Genomic DNA, 20,187 nt, shown 5'->3' on the forward strand with positions numbered 1-20,187 from the left:
TTTTACTATGAGATAGTCCTGGGTGAATATGATGTCAGTGATAGTAATTGAGGATGGGTTACCTGCAAATTAGTCAAAATTTGCTTCGTTCCCCTTCACTTCAGAATCATTCAGACTAAATTTAGTCAAATTTCGCTTCGTGACCCTTCACTTCAGAATCATTCAGTCAAATTTCGCTTCGTGACCCTTCACTTCAGAATCATTCAGACTAAATTTAGTCAAAATTCGCCAAGTGATTTTAAAGTTGCCATTGACAAAGAAATTTATCAAAAGAATGAGCTGTAATGTCTTGCTGCGCCAGAAAACACTGCAGTCCTTGTGCTGGGTCAAAGGTCATACTTGATAAGTGTCACTTTTATATTTTTTGTATTTGATTTTAAAAAGACCAAGATTCAAGGCGATAGAGCATAATTCAAGACATACCATATATCATGATTTTTTTTCCATATCTTTTATTATCAAAATAATCACACAATCAATTCTTTCATGAAACCTGCTTCATATACCACAGTAACGTCAACAAACACTCAAAACTCTCACAAGTAATACTTTCTATTTAATTTATACAATTAAATATATTAAATTACAGGCACCTCATAAATTTTGCGTATTGCCCAGGTGAAGAAATCGCAAAATGAAATCATTGCGAAAATGTTTCAATCACAAGTACAATATGTATATACATTAAGTTAAATCACAATATTTTTGTATGGCAAGTCAACTTTTCAAACTAGGTATTTCCTTATAGTATTCCCATTGACTTTGACACAATACATTTGACTCTACTAGCACTTTCATTTAGTTGTGAAATAAGTCATTATACACTCAGCACTGTGGATGAATAACTTTTCAAACTCTTTTCACAATTTTTGGCATCTAAAACAATATGCCTTTCAAAGGCATAAAATGTGTTTTGATCTTTAACTGGGTACAACACACTCAATATATATATAGAGATTTAAAAGACATTTATATCTCAAGGAAACATGAATTCACAAAATCTCATCAGTTTTCAGACTATAACCGACTATCCAATCACAAAGTCTGTAACATAATTGGGTTATCATCCAATCACAAAGTCTATAAGATAATTGGGTAATCATCCAATCACAAAGTCTGTAAGATAATCTGGTTATCATCAACTTGTGATGATCTTCCATCTCTTATCCTGTTGTACTGTTTCATTGGCTGGACCAAGGAATGACACTGCATTTGACCTCTGACCTTTCTTCAAATACCTGAAAATAATTATAAAATATTTAAAAGTTGAAAGGCTATGAACAATATACATGTATCAACCATATCAAACGTTAAACTTCTGAACAATTAATGAGAATTATCAAGCAAAACTCATTAGACCAATACCAATATGAAATTCTGTAGCATCAATACCATTTACTAGACTATTTATACAGTACCTGTGTACATGCTAAAGATTAGAAATATGATTCTACTTAAAATAGTCAATTTAAACCATGCAACCGGGAAGTTTTAAAGATTGGTTCCCCCTTTCTTGCACTCAACGTCTGTTCTTTGCAAGCATTTCCTTTTTTTTTGCCGAAAACTGACTTTTTTAGTTATTTTATTTAGATTACATATAATTCAGAGAAATGTGATTCAGAGAAATATGATTTATCCTTTGAATTACTTTAAAAAAGTTTGGGATATTAACAGTCATAATTAATACAACCCAAGAAAAATTCAGCAAATGAAATATGCTTGTAGAGAATGAAAAAAAAGATTGCAGGAGGCCATTTTTAGCGAATAAAACATAACTGTATTTTAAAATGAAATACCTGAGAGCTACATCCGTTACATCCTTTTTGGACACCTGGAAGAGCTGGTCACGCATGGTTTGTTTCATGTCGTCTGTGACACCGGTGGTAAACTGTGATATTCCTGACCTCCCTGGAGTCACTGGTTTGTCGGTCTGTAGAGAGAAAACAGTGTTAACAGGACCCAGTGTTATGAACATTTGTAAAATTTAAGGAATCCCTTAACATAAATTTTCCAAAGGATAGCATTACAGAAGTTAAGGAAGCTCCTTAACTTTGTTTTTTTCCTTAACTTCTCTAATGCTTTCCTATGGGGACATTTGAATTAAGGAATTCCTTAAAATCAGATGCTTGTAAAACTGGGTCCAGGTCATCAAAGAAATCTTAAATAGTTAAATACTTGTTATTTATTAGGAATGTCACTGGATTTCAGCAGATTACCGGGTATACAGGTTTGAGAATTACTATAGATTAAGAAGGAAATTGCCATACAATACTGGGGTTTTCGAGAGCCCAAAACAAAGTGGGTAAAGTACAATTTATTGTCCATTAGTCCCACTTCCCGCTGATTTTGACATTGCAAAAATCAAGTCAAAATATATGTCATAATCACCAGAAAGTTGGACTCTTTGACAATAAATCATTCTTTATCCATGCCATTTTGAGATCTTGAACCCCCTATATTAAGCTGGAATGTACAGGATACGTATTAGAAAACGGTTGTTTAGACAGGTTACGAACACCTTTAAAAGTGTGGAACAAGAAGAACATATTTTGAACATGTTCCTGATAATCTCAGTAGTGTAATGTTTTATATAATTTTAAATTAAGTGTAATTATTGTCTAAACCAGATGTTACTGCGACCAGCAAATTTGTTTGATATAGCTAGGTTTCCAGATTAGGCAGGTTTTGTTACTATAAATCAAGAAGGAAAATGCCTTACAAATATGCCAGAATACCATGAAATCCATATTAGACAAGGGCCTGTTTTGACAAGTTATATTGAATAAGAAGAACTTTTAATATTACTATTTTGTATATAACAGCTGGTTACCTCCTGAAAAACAGATAATTTAGCCTCCTCAATGTCAGTATGAGTGTAGTCTCCCCTACACAGCCACTTCACCGCCTCATCAAACACTTCCATGGTCTTCAGTGAGTTAGGATCTCTGGAATATAACATTTAATATCAATGCAAGTGATAAATAGATAAAAAAACATTGTGTTTTCAAACTGAAATTTTGTTTCTAACGACTTACAAAATTTTAATTTTTAACATAAGTCCTGTCATGTACGTATACACATTATGATGCTTTCATGCTATACATGTAGTACCAGGTAAATGATGAAGCATGACCAATGTTAAATGTAAAAGTTTAAATGAAAACTGGATAAATTCCATTAGAATCCCTTAGTTAACCTGATAAACATAGCAGACAAAAGCTCATAGTCACATAGTTTTAGGGTAATTACAATAGAAATCAAAAGCTTGTAATTTATTTGTAATTGAGTAAGAACCAGGGCACAGTTTTATCAATATTCCTTAACTTAAGGAAATCTGTAACTTCAAATTTTCCACAGGAAAGCATTTTAATAAAATGGTTTCTTAACTCCAGATCTTCTCACATCTGTAATGCTTTTCTATGGAAATTTATAACTGAAGAAATTTCCCTAAAGTTAAAGCCATGATGATCAACTGGAACCTGATCAACAAATACTTACCGGTACGAGAAGAGTGAGAAGACACCATCTGAACAGACGGCTCCACTACCATAGGCTCCACCCTTCTCCCTGGTGATGGACAGAAAACAGAACAGTTAGCTACAATATCAATAACAACCAGGCCAAATGTTGTGTGGTTGTTTGGTTAAATTTTGTATATTATTTTCTTACAGTCAAGGTCATTTACGATTGTATGGACATTTCAGGTTTTGAAGAGGGAGAAAACTTGGAAAGATTCACCATGACCACCAGTATGGGTGGTTTTATTAGTTTAATGTCTTATTAACGGCCAGGATCATGTAAGGACGTGCCAGGTTTGTCAGTGAAGGAAAGCCAGAGTACCCGAAGAAAAACCACCGACCCACAGTCAGTTCCTGGCCTCTGCCCCATGTGGGAGTCGAACTCGCGACCCAGAGGTAAAGGGCTTGAAGTAATATGTCGAGACATTTTAACCACTTGGCCACCGTGGCCCACTGTTATCAATTGTGGTATAGAGCTACTGGTAGAATGTAACTCAGGTCTACAGACAACAGTGTTTACCGACAAACTGCTCCACATGGGATTTGACTTGCGACCCAGAGGAGGAGGGCCACAAGTATAATGTCCAGACAACTTAACCACTTGATCACTGCGCCCCCAATATTACCATGTCAACCAACAAATGTAATCGTTCATCATCTTCCTGACTATTAATAGTAATATTTTTCAGTGTTACCTTTACTATCACCTGACAAGTTTATAAGCTTGACAATGTTGACTCACCTGATTTCCCTGTGTAAAAATTTGGCCCACATTAATTTGGCAAGAACTCGTAATCTGAAATCATAAAATAAAATAAAATTAATAACAAGCTTCTCTCTTGTATCATAATGATTTCACATGAGGCCGAGAGAAAACTATTCACATTATTAATCTTTGTTTTACATACACTTACATTCAGACTCAACTTGTAAAAATATTTTCCAGATTGTCAATGAAACGAAACTTAATCCACACGATAGTAATGTTAAATCAATGACTTCAGTTTGAATTTTCATAAAAAATGGCACTAAAATATAGTTTATAGTAAATATAATTACAAAATGTGACACACAAAAAGTTATAAACCAATACACTACTTTTAATCTGAAAATACTTTCTATCAAATCAATCTTCAATCATGTGAACTCTGATTAGGGGGGTGTTTGGCAGAAGTTTACTTTTGAGTCGGTGAATGATTTTTTTATTTACATAATTATCATTTGCAAGCACTGCAAATTTACTTTGACTCCAGTGGAATTTTGACTCAACCAAATTTGATTCATTCCAAATAAGCATACATTGATTAAGAGGAAAACAACTTGACTTCAAAATAAATTCAACTTTAAAGCAATCATAACTCTGCAGTAAAAATTTAATTTTGAGACAGCAAATACTTTTTCCATTGATTATTAATTGGAATTGATTAAAATAAGGACAGGATATTGATTTTGATTAAAGCAGAATTTCTGCTAACAAAACAGGATTCTTCTGAAACATTTGTTCTTACCTAGATAAAGGAAGATAAGAAAGTGAAATTCAAAATTATTTTGACCCAAATGGAATTTTTGATTCAAGCCATTTGAAGTCAGAGTCTTTCAACTGTACTTACCTAGAAAAGTCTTCATGAGTATATGGCACAGTAAGGAAAGACTTGCCGACGTAATTAACAGAGAACGGACGTTCAAACTGTGTCAGTGATTCATTCACTTTGTAGTTGGGGTCCTATAACATACAAATCATAACAAGAGTTACTTGTAACTAACAGTACAGTCGGTCTGTGGGCGTGTTATAAGATATTCTCTCATACCTACATGTGTAATAGTGGCTGGTCTAGGGCAATATACTCATGTCGCCTGAAGCTGTATTGCATGGCTACCCATGTGATAAAGCCTCGTGATGTCACAGCGTCAACAAAATTACTTTTTTCTAGTTACAATTTTAACATCTTTTTCAGAAGCTATTCTGGAGTTACTTTACAAGATACAAACACCGAAATTTGCGTTGAAAATATCACACATTTTTCATGTATAGAGAATAAACTTGCAGTCGCATGTTTTTTTAATCTATTTTAAAATGGTGCAAAACTATAGTAGTAAAATTGCAATAAAACATTGAGGTATGAGAGGAAAATACTCTTTCATACGTGGATATGAAGGATAAGGATATTCTACCCTCGGGCTCACAATATGTTGTAAAACCCTCGGCAAGCCTCAGGTTTTACAACATTTTATGACCCTCGGGTAGAATATCCCTATCCTTCATATCCACATATGAAAGTGTCTTATATGACTATACCTGGCTTTAGGATCATTAAAAAGACTCAAGTTCAAAACAGACTTAATCTAGACTTAGTCAAATTGTGACATTACAAAAAGTTGTGCCATTTATGATTGGCTTAGTCAAAACTTAAGTCTAAGATTCTTTCATGGTCCTGGAGCCATGCTAACTTGTAACTAAAACTGTAATCTCTTATCAATTTGTTGAGAAATACTGATTCACGACATAATGTAAAAACATTAGATCACGTTACTCAGTACATTTATTAAAGACAACAATGATGATAATGTAATAGAATGTCAGCAATACTATTGAAAAAGAACATGATCCAATTCTTGAAAAATTTTCAAATCAGACCTCTATGATTATGTAATGGAGTTTACTTGTCTTTATGTATGTGATTTAAAAGAACGTCTACCAAACACTATTGTCTACTTTGACCTTCAACTGACCTTTGTAAGGAAGTTAGATGTTAGAGCATCACCTGGTAACAAAGACAGGAATCCGTCTACAGACTTCAAGGTCGTATCCATGGACTCCGATGTCGTATTCACAGCAACCCTAAACATTATTGTTCAAAACATGAAACAGATCCTTAGGAATAGTTTGATAGATATAAGAAACTAGAAAATATACCTCTCACAGTGCAGTATTATATTGGATAGTTTCGCCACAATATTACTTTCTCAGTTTTGAAAAGGGATGAATATCTTGTTTAGAAGTTACTCTAAATGGATCAATATGATGACTCTGATGAAACAAAATGGCGTTGTTGGAGTTCTATAATAATAAAATCACTTTATTGTCATGTATACAACAGTTTGCATCAGATTCTATGTTATTTTCCATGTATCATGAATACAAAAATTCAGAATCAAGGGCTCTTACTGTCAATTTTACATTCATGTATACATTTTAAACAATTATTGACGAAACATTTAAATTCTAACTGCAGCTTATTTTTTTCCCATATCTTTCTACTATCTCAAAAGTGATAAAAGGATCAACTATCGGTAACTGATTAATCATGAATTTACTAAAATTAAAGTTTCCGCCAATCTTGAATAATTATAATAGAACTATCATTATGTAAAAGTTTGGAGAAAAATATAAATAAACAGAACAATTAATATATCATTGGTTGTTCTACTGACCTAAGATTTGATTTATTCAGTAAACATTTGCTGATCTCCTCCATTTTATCTATAACTTTGAAGACAGATTCTGGGTCACCTCCAACGATAGAATTCAGAAGCTCCAACTGTGAGAGAAACATCAGCAGATTAACAGTTTGTCAGAAGACTTTTGTCAGAAAAAGACAGCATCAGGCAATTTGGCATTATAAAAGTAAAATGCATTTACAACACTTAGAGATGCAGTGTAACTTGTTTAAACCTACTGTCACATAATGATCTAATTTGATAAGTCCGGTGATTATGACCTACTTTTATGTTAATGAAGTCACAAACACCAGAAAGAGCAAATTACTATTCCGTATTTGCATATTACAGAGTTATCTGTCTTTGAGGATAAGCAATTATTGTGACTTCATGTGTTGCCGAGGGACATATCATACTTTTCAGAGAAATGCAAGTTTCCTTTACACAATAATGATATCACAATGGATACATACTTGCAAGGGAATTAACTCTGTAATATGGAAAGACAAACAACTGTTGTATTAATCTTGATGATCACTAGGGTTGCCTTATTGAGAAACAGAATGATGTACCTGTGTCATGCCTGAGAATTGCTCCTGTAGGAATCCTGCAGGGGTCAGTCCGGCCCTGGAATGACTTATGGCGTAAGAGTGACCCATACTGACCACAGACGAGGACATCTCAGCAGCGGTCATATTGACCAAGGTCAGGAATCGGTCATTGTCTCTCAGGTCTGGTCTGTAGGATACAGAGATTAGTCAGACTTATATCTCAATTGTATTATTTCATCAAGTATTGTAAAGGTGGAAAATCACACAATCTAGAAATCTATGTTAACTACATGGATACCAGTTTACTGTAGAAATTACCCTCACGCTGATAGTTTGTTGATATAAATATGAAACTCTGGTCTGTATTTTAAATAAGATGCCACAATGATGAATCCGTAGTCACAATGAACCAGTAAAACATATTTATAATGATCATACTTGCAACACATTCATGGTTATAATATTGTATTTTCATTCCCCATAAAGGTTCCTATGCAATGTCGGTAATATGTATATAGTGAAGTATGTTTATAATGTAGTGATTTCGTTGGTCCCCAGAGGCTCATTATAACTATGTTATACTGTATATATACTGTACTATACATGTACAGACTAGACCGACAACCTGATTCCAGTATTCTCCTTTTATACCCCTTAACTTTGCTACCAGAGTATGATAATGTGATTCACATGATCACATTTGAATTAGCAAAATATTTCAGGCGCAATAAGTGACAAAAGAAGAGATACCTGGTAACAGTTAGAATAATGTGTTTATGTTAATAGTATTTATTTAGAACATGTCAGCAGAGACTAGTAATGTGACTTAAATATGTAAATTTCACATAGTTAAAAATAACGTGAAATGTTTAGAACAGGGACATCAAGTATAAAATAGTCCCATAGCCACCATCAGCCATATTTTTCCCAATCTATGCAGATTTTAGTTTATATATCTATTTACCTAGCAAATACATCTGCCCACAGTGTCAGCATCTTCTCCAGATTTCTGTCTAAGCAGTGAGAGGAAAACATCACACCCTGGAAGGATCAAACAAGTTATCATAGTAAATAGTTCACAAGTAAGTGTCTTGAAAATTTATCATAAAAACATCATTATATCACAAATAAAGTCATTAAATCAATATATAAATGAAATGACCACATAAATGTATATAGAAAAGGAAAGCTTATTAAAATGTTCAAATAATACACAGAAAAAATTGGTTTATTCAAATGTTTTGACTCATTTATTAAATTTGCAGAGTAAATAAATAGAACATTAACTATAAATGTCTGTAAATATCCCAACCTCAATACATCAAACTTGATGCATTAGGACACAGTGGGACAGATAGGGACAGAGAGGGACGGTAAATGAGAGTTACACTATATGTCACCTTCCCCATCTCATAACAGGCCTCAAGATTATGAAACCGTCTTGAGTTCAAAACTGTCTAAGTTTAGATTAGTTAGCCAATCAAATATGATGTTACAAAAACATTACATCATTTTTGTTTGGCTAGGTCTAAACTTACTGTCGTGTCGGTCTAACCGTTGACAAAATAAATGATGTAATACCTCGGTATGTTGAGCGACAGTATTATCAACTGGTCGAGTGGTTCTGTCAATTGTCAGGAGGGGCGGAGTTAAGATAGCCTACCCGACGTCAGGCGATAGAGCGAGTGGGCGGAGTTTGTTCTAGACTTTGAAAGGCAATATGACTGCGCCTGATAAAAAAAACGTGTGTGGAAGATCTTATGCTAACGGGGTACTGACGGACGGGTAAACTTCGTAGTGAATTACTTGATCTTCATTATAAGCTAAAGGATTATCTTTTTCGTGAGATTAGTAAAAAAAACCAACAACTGATGTTACGAGAGGAGGTTGTCACAAGATTATAAAGAATGTGACTGCACGCGGGACATTTAACCCAGCTACCTGTTTATCGGAACCCAAGCAAAATTACCAAAGAAGTCTTAAGTTTATAGAATAAATAAAATCCGTAGTGAATTAAAAGTACTTTGATATTTAAGAAGTTGATTGATAAAGAAACAAACAGAGGTAAACTTATCGCGAGACAGGCTTCACGGCGGCCATTACGTTGTTCTCGAAGTAGCCTAACAGGTTAGCTAGCGTTTGTGACGCACATTCCCTACCGTGAATTATGCTAGCGATAACGCAAAAAGTTATCCAGTCTATCCCAGATGAAACACGGACAGCAGCTCTTGAAAACCGCGTTATCGCATTTAATGCCAGAGCTTTCTTTGAAGAAACGTCTGTTGTAAAATCTGCGGGTAGGCCTAATAGAAAGTATGGACACATCCTGCAGTTTCTTTTGGATACGGTAATACCCGATGAGTTCAGGATAGATCTAATTCTTATGAGTACGGTAATATCCGATGAGTTCAGGATAGATCTATCACACGAGGGTCACACATATCACACGATATAAGCCACGCCCACCAACCAATCAACCCATGTTTAGCATTATATTGTAACCCAGTATGCAATAGTATTGTGCAAGTTGCGTGGCGAGTACATCACTGTCATCGTAACGGTTAGACCGACACGACAGTAATTGTTTTATTGATCCCTGAGCCAAATGTTCAAAGAAGATATCACAGATTACATGCAACAGATATTTTCTATGGGCAACTGTAAACAAAGGGCAGCAACTCCAATAATTATCTTTTAATAGTTCCAATCTGCAGTGTATACCTGTTGCTATGTTTATACCTGTTGCTATGTTTATACCTGTTGCTATGTTTATACCTGTTGCTATGGATATACCTGTTGCTATGGTTATACCTGTTGCCATGTTTATACCTGTTCGTAAGTATTATCGTCTGTATGGTGAGCTTTAAATGGCGATAGCTAGGTGAGCTTTAATCTGAGATAAATTTATAGTCAACACTTTGGACCTCAGCTGGACGGACCTCAGCTGACAGTCATTAGATTTTATAAAGAAATTCAATTCTATTGGGAAGCCATTTGTTTACCGGAACCCAATGCCCGATGGTCAAGTTTATAGAATGCGTCCTATTGTCCAATTAAAAGACCTTTGAATTCAAGAAAAGTTAGTGTAAATTTTGACAGTAAGAAACAAACAGAGGTAAATTTCTTCACATTCAGAGCGATTTTGAGGAATTAACGTTTCCTTTCTCATGAAAACTGGTTAGCTTGTTTAATGACGCACATTCCCTACCGTGTATTATTCATGCTACTATGAAATGTCAAAATCTACGTTATCCAGTCTAAATAAAAGAAATAACACGGACAGGCCCAGGGCCTGTATCGCTTGAAATTCCGCGTTATCTGCAATAAGGTTCAGAGCTTTTAAAGGAAGAATTTGAAGAAACCTCTAAATACCCCCAGGGGGTCTGTTGTAAAAATTGCGGGCCCCCAGGCAGTGGGTCATAAGCCAAAATTTATACAAGTTTTGTTCCCCATCCCCCAAGGATGTTTATGGCCAAATTTGGTCACAATCCAAGCAAAACTCTAGGACAAGTAGCGATTTATAGGATTTACCTCTATTTCCCCTATTGGGCCCCAGCCGTTCTGCCCCCGGGGGCCAGAGCCAAAATTTATACAAGTTCTGTTCCCCTTCCAAAAAAGGATGCTTGTGGCCAAATTTGGTTACATTCCATGCAGAACTCTATGACTAGTAGCGATTTAAAGGATTTACCTCTATTTCTCCTATTGGGCGCCCCCCTCTCCTGCCCCCAGAGGGTCAGAGCCAAAATTTATATATGTTCTGTTCTCTTACCCCCAAGGATGTTTATGGCCAAATTTGGTTACAATCCATGCAGAACTCTAGGACAAGTACCGATTTATAGGATTTACCTATAATTCCCCTATGTGGGCCCCCACCGCCTCCAACTAATCGAGGGGTGAAAGTTCAAATCTGCGTGTATACCTGTTCTGTTAGATGGGTGTATTACCCTGTTGCTGTGGCCATAATTTGGATACAATCCATGTAGGAACTCTAACTGACTATAGCGATATACATGTTGCTATGGTTAATATGTTTATGTTGGGCACCGCTGTTTGCTATGCCCCCGGGGCCAGTTTCTAAATTTATTACACTGTTCGGTAAGTAATATCTTCCCCCTAGAATGTTTGTGTGGCTTTGACATGGTTTACCTCAAGCTGACAGAACACCTATGTATATACGTCAATAAAGGAATTTACCTCTAATTGTCCCCTATTGGGGGGCACGCGCGCCATCCTGCCCGCCGTGGGAACAAATAGCCAAACATTTATACAATTTCTGTTCCCTTCTCCCCAAGGATGTTTGTGGCCAAATTTGGTTACATTCCATTCAGAACTCTATGACTAATAGGGATTTAAAAGATTTATCTCTATTTCCCCTATTGGGCCCCGCCCCTCTTGCCCCTGGGGGATCAGAGCCAAAATTTATACAAGTTCTGTTCCCCTTCCCCTCAGGATGTTTGTGGCTAATTTTGGTTACAATCCATGCAGAACTCTAGGACAAGTAGCGTTTTAAAGGATTTACCTCTATTTCCCCTATTTGGCCTTGCCCCTCCTACCCCCAGGGGGTCAGAGCCAAAATTTATACAAGTTCTGTTCCCCCTCCCCTAAGGATGTTTGTAGCCAAATTTGGTTACAATCCATGCAGAACTCTAGGACAAGTACCGATTTATAGGATTTACCTCTGTTGTCCCCTAATTGCGCTTAATTTCTCCACGATGCCCAGCAATTAAGAGCCCAAAATTTATTATTCCTTTAAGGAATAAACATCCCCCAAGGATGACTTGTGGCTAAATTTTGTTACAATCCATGCAGAACTTTATATTTTTGTAGCGATTTAAAGGAAATTTTACGGACGACGGACCTAAACTGACGACGACGACCGACCGCCCGCACCATGACATAAGCCACCGCCCTTTCGGTCCAGGTGATTAAAAAGACAAAATTGTATCACTCATTTTTAACAGTAAGTTATTCAAATTTGATTTCCACAAAGATCAATAGTGCTACTTTAGCTATTCATTATTCAATATGCAAACCGACAACTGACCTTGTTATAACATTACAAAAGAGAGGTATGTAGGGTTTGAGTTCGTCCGACACAGAGGCGAGATTCGATACCATCCTTAGATACGATACACCATTAGTTGGGGCGGCACATTTCTGTACAGACACTCCACCTACAAAACAAAAGAGTAAATACTACTACAATTCAACAGACTTGGATACCCTGTCTAACACTACATCAATATAGCCAGTACATATTTCTGTTCGTTACAGGACCGCAGGGTTGTTAAATTACTAAGACAAATTAAGCCCCCCCCCAACTCAGGGTTTCTAGTTCAAATCCTATGCACTTCTGCTTTCCTCCATCTCCTTCATTTATTCATTTATTTTAACGAGTTAAATGTATGTTTCTTTGTCCAACACATCCTTAAGAGACCAGGGCAGGGCTGTTAAAAGGACACAAGACTAAAACAATACAGCTTTCCCAATTTTACAATGATAAAACGCTTGATTGTCCCACTTCCCGGTGTATCATCAGATATAAATTGATACAGAGAATCCTTACCCATCGTCATGGTTTCTATGGGTTCAGGTTTGATTTTTCTTTCAATTTCATCCAGATGGATTGTGGGAAGGCAGTTAATATCCTCAGCCATCATCTGTTTGGCCAGGAGTTCCTTCCCTTGGAAAATAAAACAGAAAATCTTATACAAATATGAATATTTATATTGGCATATAGTCAGCATAATAACCGGGTAAATAACATGCAGTCAATGCATGAGATAAAACATTATTGTAATTTTTCATATATTGTTTTTTTTTCTAGCTATCTAAGTTGCAAATGAAGCACTATCTGTCTCTAAAAGAAAAGAAACTCATCTAAAAGTTTGTATTTATTCACTAACTGAGGTAACCATGATTTGAATATTTTTTTTCAATATCACTGCATATATATGTCTTTACAAAGTGGATAATAATATCAACAGACAACCAAAATATCTGAACAGATATGAAAAATAGTAATGTCTGTAGCCAATAGGCAGGATGCAATGGTAGCTCAAAATAGAATTTTGTTACCTGTGTCCAGTATGACCTTTCGGTCAGCATCGGTCAGCTGACTGACATGTTTGTGTAGTCTCTCTGTCTCCTCTTTGGTCCTGATCTCCTCAAAATCTTTATCAGGCTCCATAGTGATAGTCAGACAGTGGGGATTGTCCTAAAACACAGGGGAAATAACTCATTATGATGAGTTGTGTATGTACAAACAAGGTGAGGAGTACTGATTTGAAAAGATAAAGATAAAGGAAGCTGGAGGATGCATGTGGGGGAGGGACTGCTGATAGTGGAAGTGGTGGGGATAGAGGAGGGACTATTTATACAAGAGGGATGAAGACAGGGGGAGGGACTACAAATAAGGGAGGGGACTGGGTGTGGGGATAGAGAGACAGGCTGTCAATAGGGGGAGGTAAGGATAGGATGAGGTGTGGGGGTAGGGAGACAGGCTGTCAATAGGGTGAGGTAAGGGTAGGATTAGGGGTAGGGATAAAGAGACAGGCTGTCAATAGGGTGAGGTAAGGGTAGGATTAGGGGTAGGGATAAAGAGACAGGCTGTCAATAGGAGGAGGTTAGGATAGGATGAGGGGTGGGGATAGGGAGACAGGCTGTCAATAGGGGGAGGTAAGGATAGGATGAGGGGTGGGGATAGGGAGACAGGCTCTCAATAGGAGGAGGTGAGGATAGGATGAGGGGTGGGGATAGGGAGACAGGCTGTCAATAGGGGGAGGTAAGGATAGGATGAGGGGTGGGGATAGGGAGACAGGCTGTCAATAGGGGTAGGTAAGGATAGGATAAGGGATGGGGATAGGGAGACAGCTGTCAATAGGAGGAGTTAGGATAGGATGAGGGGTGGGGATAGGGAGACAGGCTGTCAATAGGGGGAGGTAAGGATAGGATGAGGGGTGGGGATAGGGAGACAGGCTGTCAATAGGGGGAGGTAAGGATAGGATGAGGGGTGGGGATAGGGAGACAGACTGTCAATAGGGGAGGAGGTTAGGATAGGATGAGGGGTGGGGATAGGGAGACAGGCTCTCAATAGGAGGAGGTAGGATAGGATGAGGGGTGGGATAAAGAGACAGGCTGTCAATAGGAGGAGGTTAGGATAGGATGAGGGGTGGGGATAGGGAGACAGGCTGTCAATAGGGGGAGGTAAGGATAGGATAAGGGATGGGGATAGGGAGACAGGCTGTCAATAGGAATAGGATAGGAGAGGGGTGGGATAGGGAGGGGATAAGGGGTGGGGATAGGGAGACAGGCTGTCAATAGGAGGAGGATTAAGGATAGGACATGAGGGGGTGGGGATAGGGAGACAGGCTGTCAATAGGAGGAGGTGAGGTAAGGATAGGATGAGGGGTGGGGATAGGGAGACAGGCTGTCAATAGGAGGAGGTGAGGATAGGATGAGGGGTGGGGATAGGGAGACAGGCTGTCAATAGGGAGGAGGTGAGGATAGGATGAGGGGTGGGGATAGGGAGACAGGCTGTCAATAGGGGAGGAGGTAAGGATAGGATGAGGGGTGGGGATAGGGAGACAGGCTGTCAATAGGGTAGGAGGTAAGGATAGGATGAGGGGTGGGGATAAGGGAGACAGGCTGTCAATAGGGGGAGGTAAGGATAGGATGAGGGGTGGGGATAGGGAGACAGGCTCTCAATAGGAGGAGGTGAGGATAGGATGAGGGGTGGGGATAGGGAGACAGGCTGTCAATAGGGGGAGGTTAGGATAGGATGAGGGGTGGGGATAGGGAGACAGGCTGTCAATAGGTAGGAGGTAAGGATAGGATGAGGGGTGGGGATAGGGAGACAGGCTGTCAATAGGGGAGGTAAGGATAGGATGAGGGGTGGGGATGGGAGACAGGCTCTCAATAGGAGGAGGTAAGGATAGGATAAGGGGTGGGGATAGGGAGACAGGCTCTCAATAGGAGGAGGTAAGGATAGGATGAGGGGTGGGGATAGGGAGACAGGCTGTCAATAGGAGGAGGTAAGGATAGGATGAGGGGTGGGGATAGGGAGACAGGCTGTCAATAGGGTAAGAGGTAAGGATAGGATAAGGGGTGGGGATAGGGAGACAGACTGTCAATAGGGGGAGGTAAGGATAGGATGATAGGATAGGATGAGGGGTGGGGATAGGGAGACAGGCTGTCAATAGGAGGAGGTAAGGATAGGATAAGGGGTGGGGATAGGGAGACAGGCTGTCAATAGGAGGATAGGATAGGATGAGGGGTGGGGATAGGGAGACAGGCTTCAATAGAGGAGGTGAGGATAGGATAGGGGTGGGGATAGGGAGACAGGCTGTCAATAGGAGGAGGTGAGGATAGGATGAGGGGTGGGGATAGGGAGACAGGCTGTCAATAGGTAAGGAGGTAGGATAGGGATGAGGGGTGGGGATAGGGGAAGGGGTGGAGACAGGCTGTCAATAGGAGGAGGTAAGGATAGGATGAGGGGTGGGGATAGGGAGACAGGCTGTCAATAGGGAGGAGGTAAGGATAGGATGAGGGGTGGGGATAGGGAGAGACAGGCTGTCAATAGGAGGAGGTAAGGAGGATAAGGTGGATGATGGGGGGGGATAGGTAGACAGGCTGTCAATAGGGAGGAGGTAAGGATAGGATGAGGGGTGGGGATAGGGAGACAGGCTGTCAATAGGGTAGGAGGTAAGGATAGGATGAGGGGTGGGGATAGGGAGACAGGCTGTCAATAGGAGGAGGTAAGGATAGGATAAGGGGTGGGGATAGGGAGACAGGCTGTCAATAGGAGGAGGTAAGGATAGATGAGGGGTGGGGATAGGGAGACAGGCTGTCAATAGGAGGTAAGAGGTAAGGATAAGGATGAGGGGTGGGGATAGGGAGACAGGCTGTCAATAGGAGGAGGTAAGGATAGGATAGGGGTGGGGATAGGGAGACAGGCTGTCAATAGGGTAGAGGTAAGGATAAGATGAGGGGTGGGGATAGGGAAGACAGGCTGTCAATAGGGAGGAGGTAAGGATAGGATGAGGGGTGGGGATAGGGAGACAGGCTGTCAATAGGAGGAGGTAAGGATAGGATGAGGGGTGGGGATAGGGAGACAGGCTGTCAATAGGGAAGGAGGTAAGGATAGGATGAGGGGGTGGGGATAGGGAGACAGGCTGTCAATAGGGTAAGAGGTAAGGATAGGATGAGGGGTGGGGATAGGGAGACAGGCTGTCAATAGGAGGAGGTAGGATAGGATAGAGGGGTGGGGATAGGGTGGATAGGGAGACAGGCTGTCAATAGGAGGAGGTAAGGTAGGATGAGGGGTGGGGATAGGGGAGACAGGCTGTCAATAGGGAGGAGGTAAGGATAGGATGAGGGGTGGGGATAGGGGAGACAGGCTGTCAATAGGGAAGAGGTAAGGATAGGATGAGGGGTGGGGATAGGGAGACAGGCTGTCAATATGGTAAGAGGTAAGGATAGGATGAGGGGGTGGGGATAGGGAGACAGGCTGTCAATAGGAGGAGGTGAGGATAGGATGAGGGGTGGGGATAGGGAGACAGGCTGTCAATAGGGAGGAGGTAAGGATAGGATGAGGGGTGGGGGATAGGGAGACAGGCTGTCAATAGGAGGAGGTAAGGATAGGATGAAGGGGTGGGGATAGGGAGACAGGCTGTCAATAGGAGGAGGTAAGGATAGGATGAGGGGTGGGGATAGGGAGACAGGCTGTCAATAGGAGGAGGTAAGGATAGGATGAGGGGTGGGGATAGGGAGACAGGCTGTCAATAGGAGGAGGTAAGGATAGGATAAGGGGTGGGGATAGGGAGACAGGCTGTCAATAGGAGGAGGTAAGGATAGGATGAGGGGTGGGGATAGGGAGACAGGCTGTCAATAGGGGGAGGTAAGGATAGGATGAGGGGTGGGGATAGGGAGACAGGCTGTCAATAGGGGGAGGTAAGGATAAGGATGAGGGGGTGGGGATAGGGAGACAGGCTGTCAATAGGAGGAGGTAAGGATAGGATGAGGGGTGGGGATAGGGAGACAGGCTGTCAATAGGGGAGGTAAGGATAGGATGAGGGGTGGGGATAGGAGACAGGCTGTCAATAGGTGGGATGTAAGGATAGGATAAGGGTGGGGATAGGGAGACAGGCTGTCAATAGGGGGAGGTAAGGATAGGATGAGGGGTGGGGATAGGGAGACAGGCTGTCAATAGGGTAAGAGGTAAGGATAGGATGAGGGGTGGGGATAGGGAGACAGGCTGTCAATAGGGTAAGAGGTAAGGATAGGATGAGGGGTGGGGATAGGGAGACAGGCTGTCAATAGGGGGAGGTAAGGATAGGATGAGGGGTGGGGATAGGGAGACAGGCTGTCAATAGGGGGAGGTAAGGATAGGATAAGGGGTGGGGATAGGGAGACAGGCTGTCAATAGGGGGAGGTAAGGATAGGATGAGGGGTGGGGATAGGGAGACAGGCTGTCAATAGGGGGAGGTAAGGATAGGATGAGGGGTGGGGATAGGGAGACAGGCTCTCAATAGGGGGAGGTAAGGATAGGATGAGGGGTGGGGATAGGGAGACAGGCTGTCAATAGGGGGAGGTAAGGATAGGATAAGGGGTGGGGATAGGGAGACAGACTGTCAATAGGGGGAGGTAAGGATAAGATGAGGGTTGGGGATAGGGAGACAGGCTGTCAATAGGAGGAGGTAAGGATAATGATGGGGAGGGGTGGGGATAGGGAGACAGACTGTCAATAGGGGGGGGGTAAGGATAAGGAGATAAGATGAGGGTGGGGATAGGGAGACAGGCTTCAATAGGGGAGGTAAGGATAGATGAGGGGGATGGGAGACAGTGCAAAGGGGAGGTAAGGATAAATGAGGGGTGGGGATAGGGAGACAGGCTGTCAATAGGGGAGTAAGGATAGGATGATGGGAGGAGAGGTGTATAGATGAGGTAAGGATAGGATGAGGGGTGGGGATAGGGAGACAGGCTGTCAATAGGAGGAGGTAAGGATAGGATGAGGGGTGGGGAGGGGGAGGGGTGCTGATGCTGATAGGAGCATGGGTTGGGGAGGGGGGTTTGATAGAGTGCTTACTTATCATGGTCAATAAAATAATCACACTACTGACCTTAAAGTATTGTTTGACCTTGTCCTGAAGGAAGTTTGGGTTGTCAGCCAGAGCTTGTCTGAACTGTGAGATCTGTTTGTTGATCTGTAGTGCTAACATTGGATCTCCGTCATGGTTCCATACCGAGGCTAGATTCTAAAGGAAAAGAAGAGTAGATCACGTAACGATAACCTGAATTATTCCATCATTTCAGAAGCCCCTTTTGTCAACACTGTAGGATTTATATGGAAGCTATTAGGATATAATTTGTTGTGCCAGCTAGTTAATACAACACTGATAATTATGCTGATTTGTCCTTTTTCAGAATTTTAAAACTTTTTTCTTTGCTTCATGCTGTTCTTTTTTATTATTAGATTAAGTGTAAATGATACCATATCACATTTTTTTCTCCAAAAAAATTGTGGGTTTTATCTGTTACACCCTGTCTTCTAAATGACTCTTTCACAGGATACAAACGTGATTCATTAAAATAGACCCTGTTCCAATAGGAATGGACTGTACCATTTATCGAAATGATTTTAAAATTGTGAGAAACTGGCTATAACTACCCCCTGTCGATAATATCCTCCACTGCTCTATAACGTATATAAAACAGTAAATCGAAAATTTTTACACCTATCAAATTTAACAACTGTACTTATATGGGTATAGCTAGTGTTGTACTTACCAGAGCCATGTTCAGACCAAAATTACTGGACTGGTGTTTCAGGCTCAGCTCTATACAATGTAGTATGTTGTACTTACCAGAGCCATGTGCAGACCAAAATTACTGGACTGGTGTTTCAGGCTCAGCTCTATACGATGTAGTATGGCATCGATGTTCTTCTGGTCAAATCCTTCACTGGAGATAAAAGGTCATATTGTTAGAGATAAAATTAGAAGAAAACGAGTGCATAATCTATTCTGTAACACCACATTCTATTTAAGGCAAAAGTAATTATTACATCAATCTCTTATTATTTTTAATAAATCATAAATAATCCTATTTTATCTAAATAACGTGATGTTAACAAAGCCATGAAAACAAACTATGCATATTACTAATTGTAATTACCTGATGACCTTGTCAAAGGTCGTGTTGATGATGTCCTTGACCTTGTCTACATCATCAGAACTGATGCCACGTAGTCCTACACTAAATGCAGCCTCTTTCATCATTCCTTGGTAACTGTAGAATAATTTGGCAGTAAATTAATACATTAGGTCTAAGAGAAATTAATGAAACCTAAGGATGTACTGGTTTGAATGCCCAGAACACACTCTACTTAACATTACTGTCTGCCTAACGACAACCTTTGTATAAAGACCACCTGCTAAATAAGACCACTTTCCCTGGGACCCAAATGGCCAATATCAACACAATTTGACCGATCGCCAAACTCCGCCCACATCTTTTATTGACCAATCAAATAATTCGTCTATAGCTGTACGCGGCTGCGATAATTTCTGCTGTTGCTATGTCTGCCAAGCGCACGGTTGTTACGCATATGTAAGCTAAAGCTATGATGTATAAATAAAGGTTTAACTGCGGTAAAAAAAGATGGGGAAAGGTGTGCTTAT

The 20,187-nt window shown here is 40.2% G+C and overlaps 1 protein-coding gene across 1 annotated transcript in view; it reads right to left on the minus strand.

Moving 5' to 3' along the window:
• Positions 1-419: 419 nt before the first annotated feature.
• Positions 420-20,187, minus strand: part of LOC138310136 (presequence protease, mitochondrial-like) — a 33,408-nt gene continuing 13,640 nt past the window's right edge. Inside the window, exons 11-27 of the mRNA XM_069251265.1 lie at positions 19,682-19,795; positions 19,372-19,468; positions 18,628-18,762; positions 13,586-13,724; positions 13,074-13,190; positions 12,545-12,681; positions 10,337-10,384; positions 8,472-8,548; positions 7,529-7,694; positions 6,951-7,057; positions 6,249-6,357; positions 5,129-5,241; positions 4,261-4,314; positions 3,499-3,567; positions 2,831-2,945; positions 1,797-1,930; positions 420-1,238 (exon numbers count right to left, since the gene is read on the minus strand). Of these exons, the coding sequence (XP_069107366.1) occupies positions 1,139-1,238; positions 1,797-1,930; positions 2,831-2,945; positions 3,499-3,567; positions 4,261-4,314; positions 5,129-5,241; positions 6,249-6,357; positions 6,951-7,057; positions 7,529-7,694; positions 8,472-8,548; positions 10,337-10,384; positions 12,545-12,681; positions 13,074-13,190; positions 13,586-13,724; positions 18,628-18,762; positions 19,372-19,468; positions 19,682-19,795 (1,831 nt within the window). The 3' untranslated portion in view covers positions 420-1,138. The remainder of the gene's footprint in view (positions 1,239-1,796; positions 1,931-2,830; positions 2,946-3,498; positions 3,568-4,260; positions 4,315-5,128; positions 5,242-6,248; positions 6,358-6,950; positions 7,058-7,528; positions 7,695-8,471; positions 8,549-10,336; positions 10,385-12,544; positions 12,682-13,073; positions 13,191-13,585; positions 13,725-18,627; positions 18,763-19,371; positions 19,469-19,681; positions 19,796-20,187) is intronic.

This window comes from Argopecten irradians, chromosome 16 (assembly GCF_041381155.1).
Source record: "Argopecten irradians isolate NY chromosome 16, Ai_NY, whole genome shotgun sequence".
Classification (NCBI taxonomy): Eukaryota; Metazoa; Mollusca; class Bivalvia; order Pectinida; family Pectinidae; genus Argopecten; species Argopecten irradians.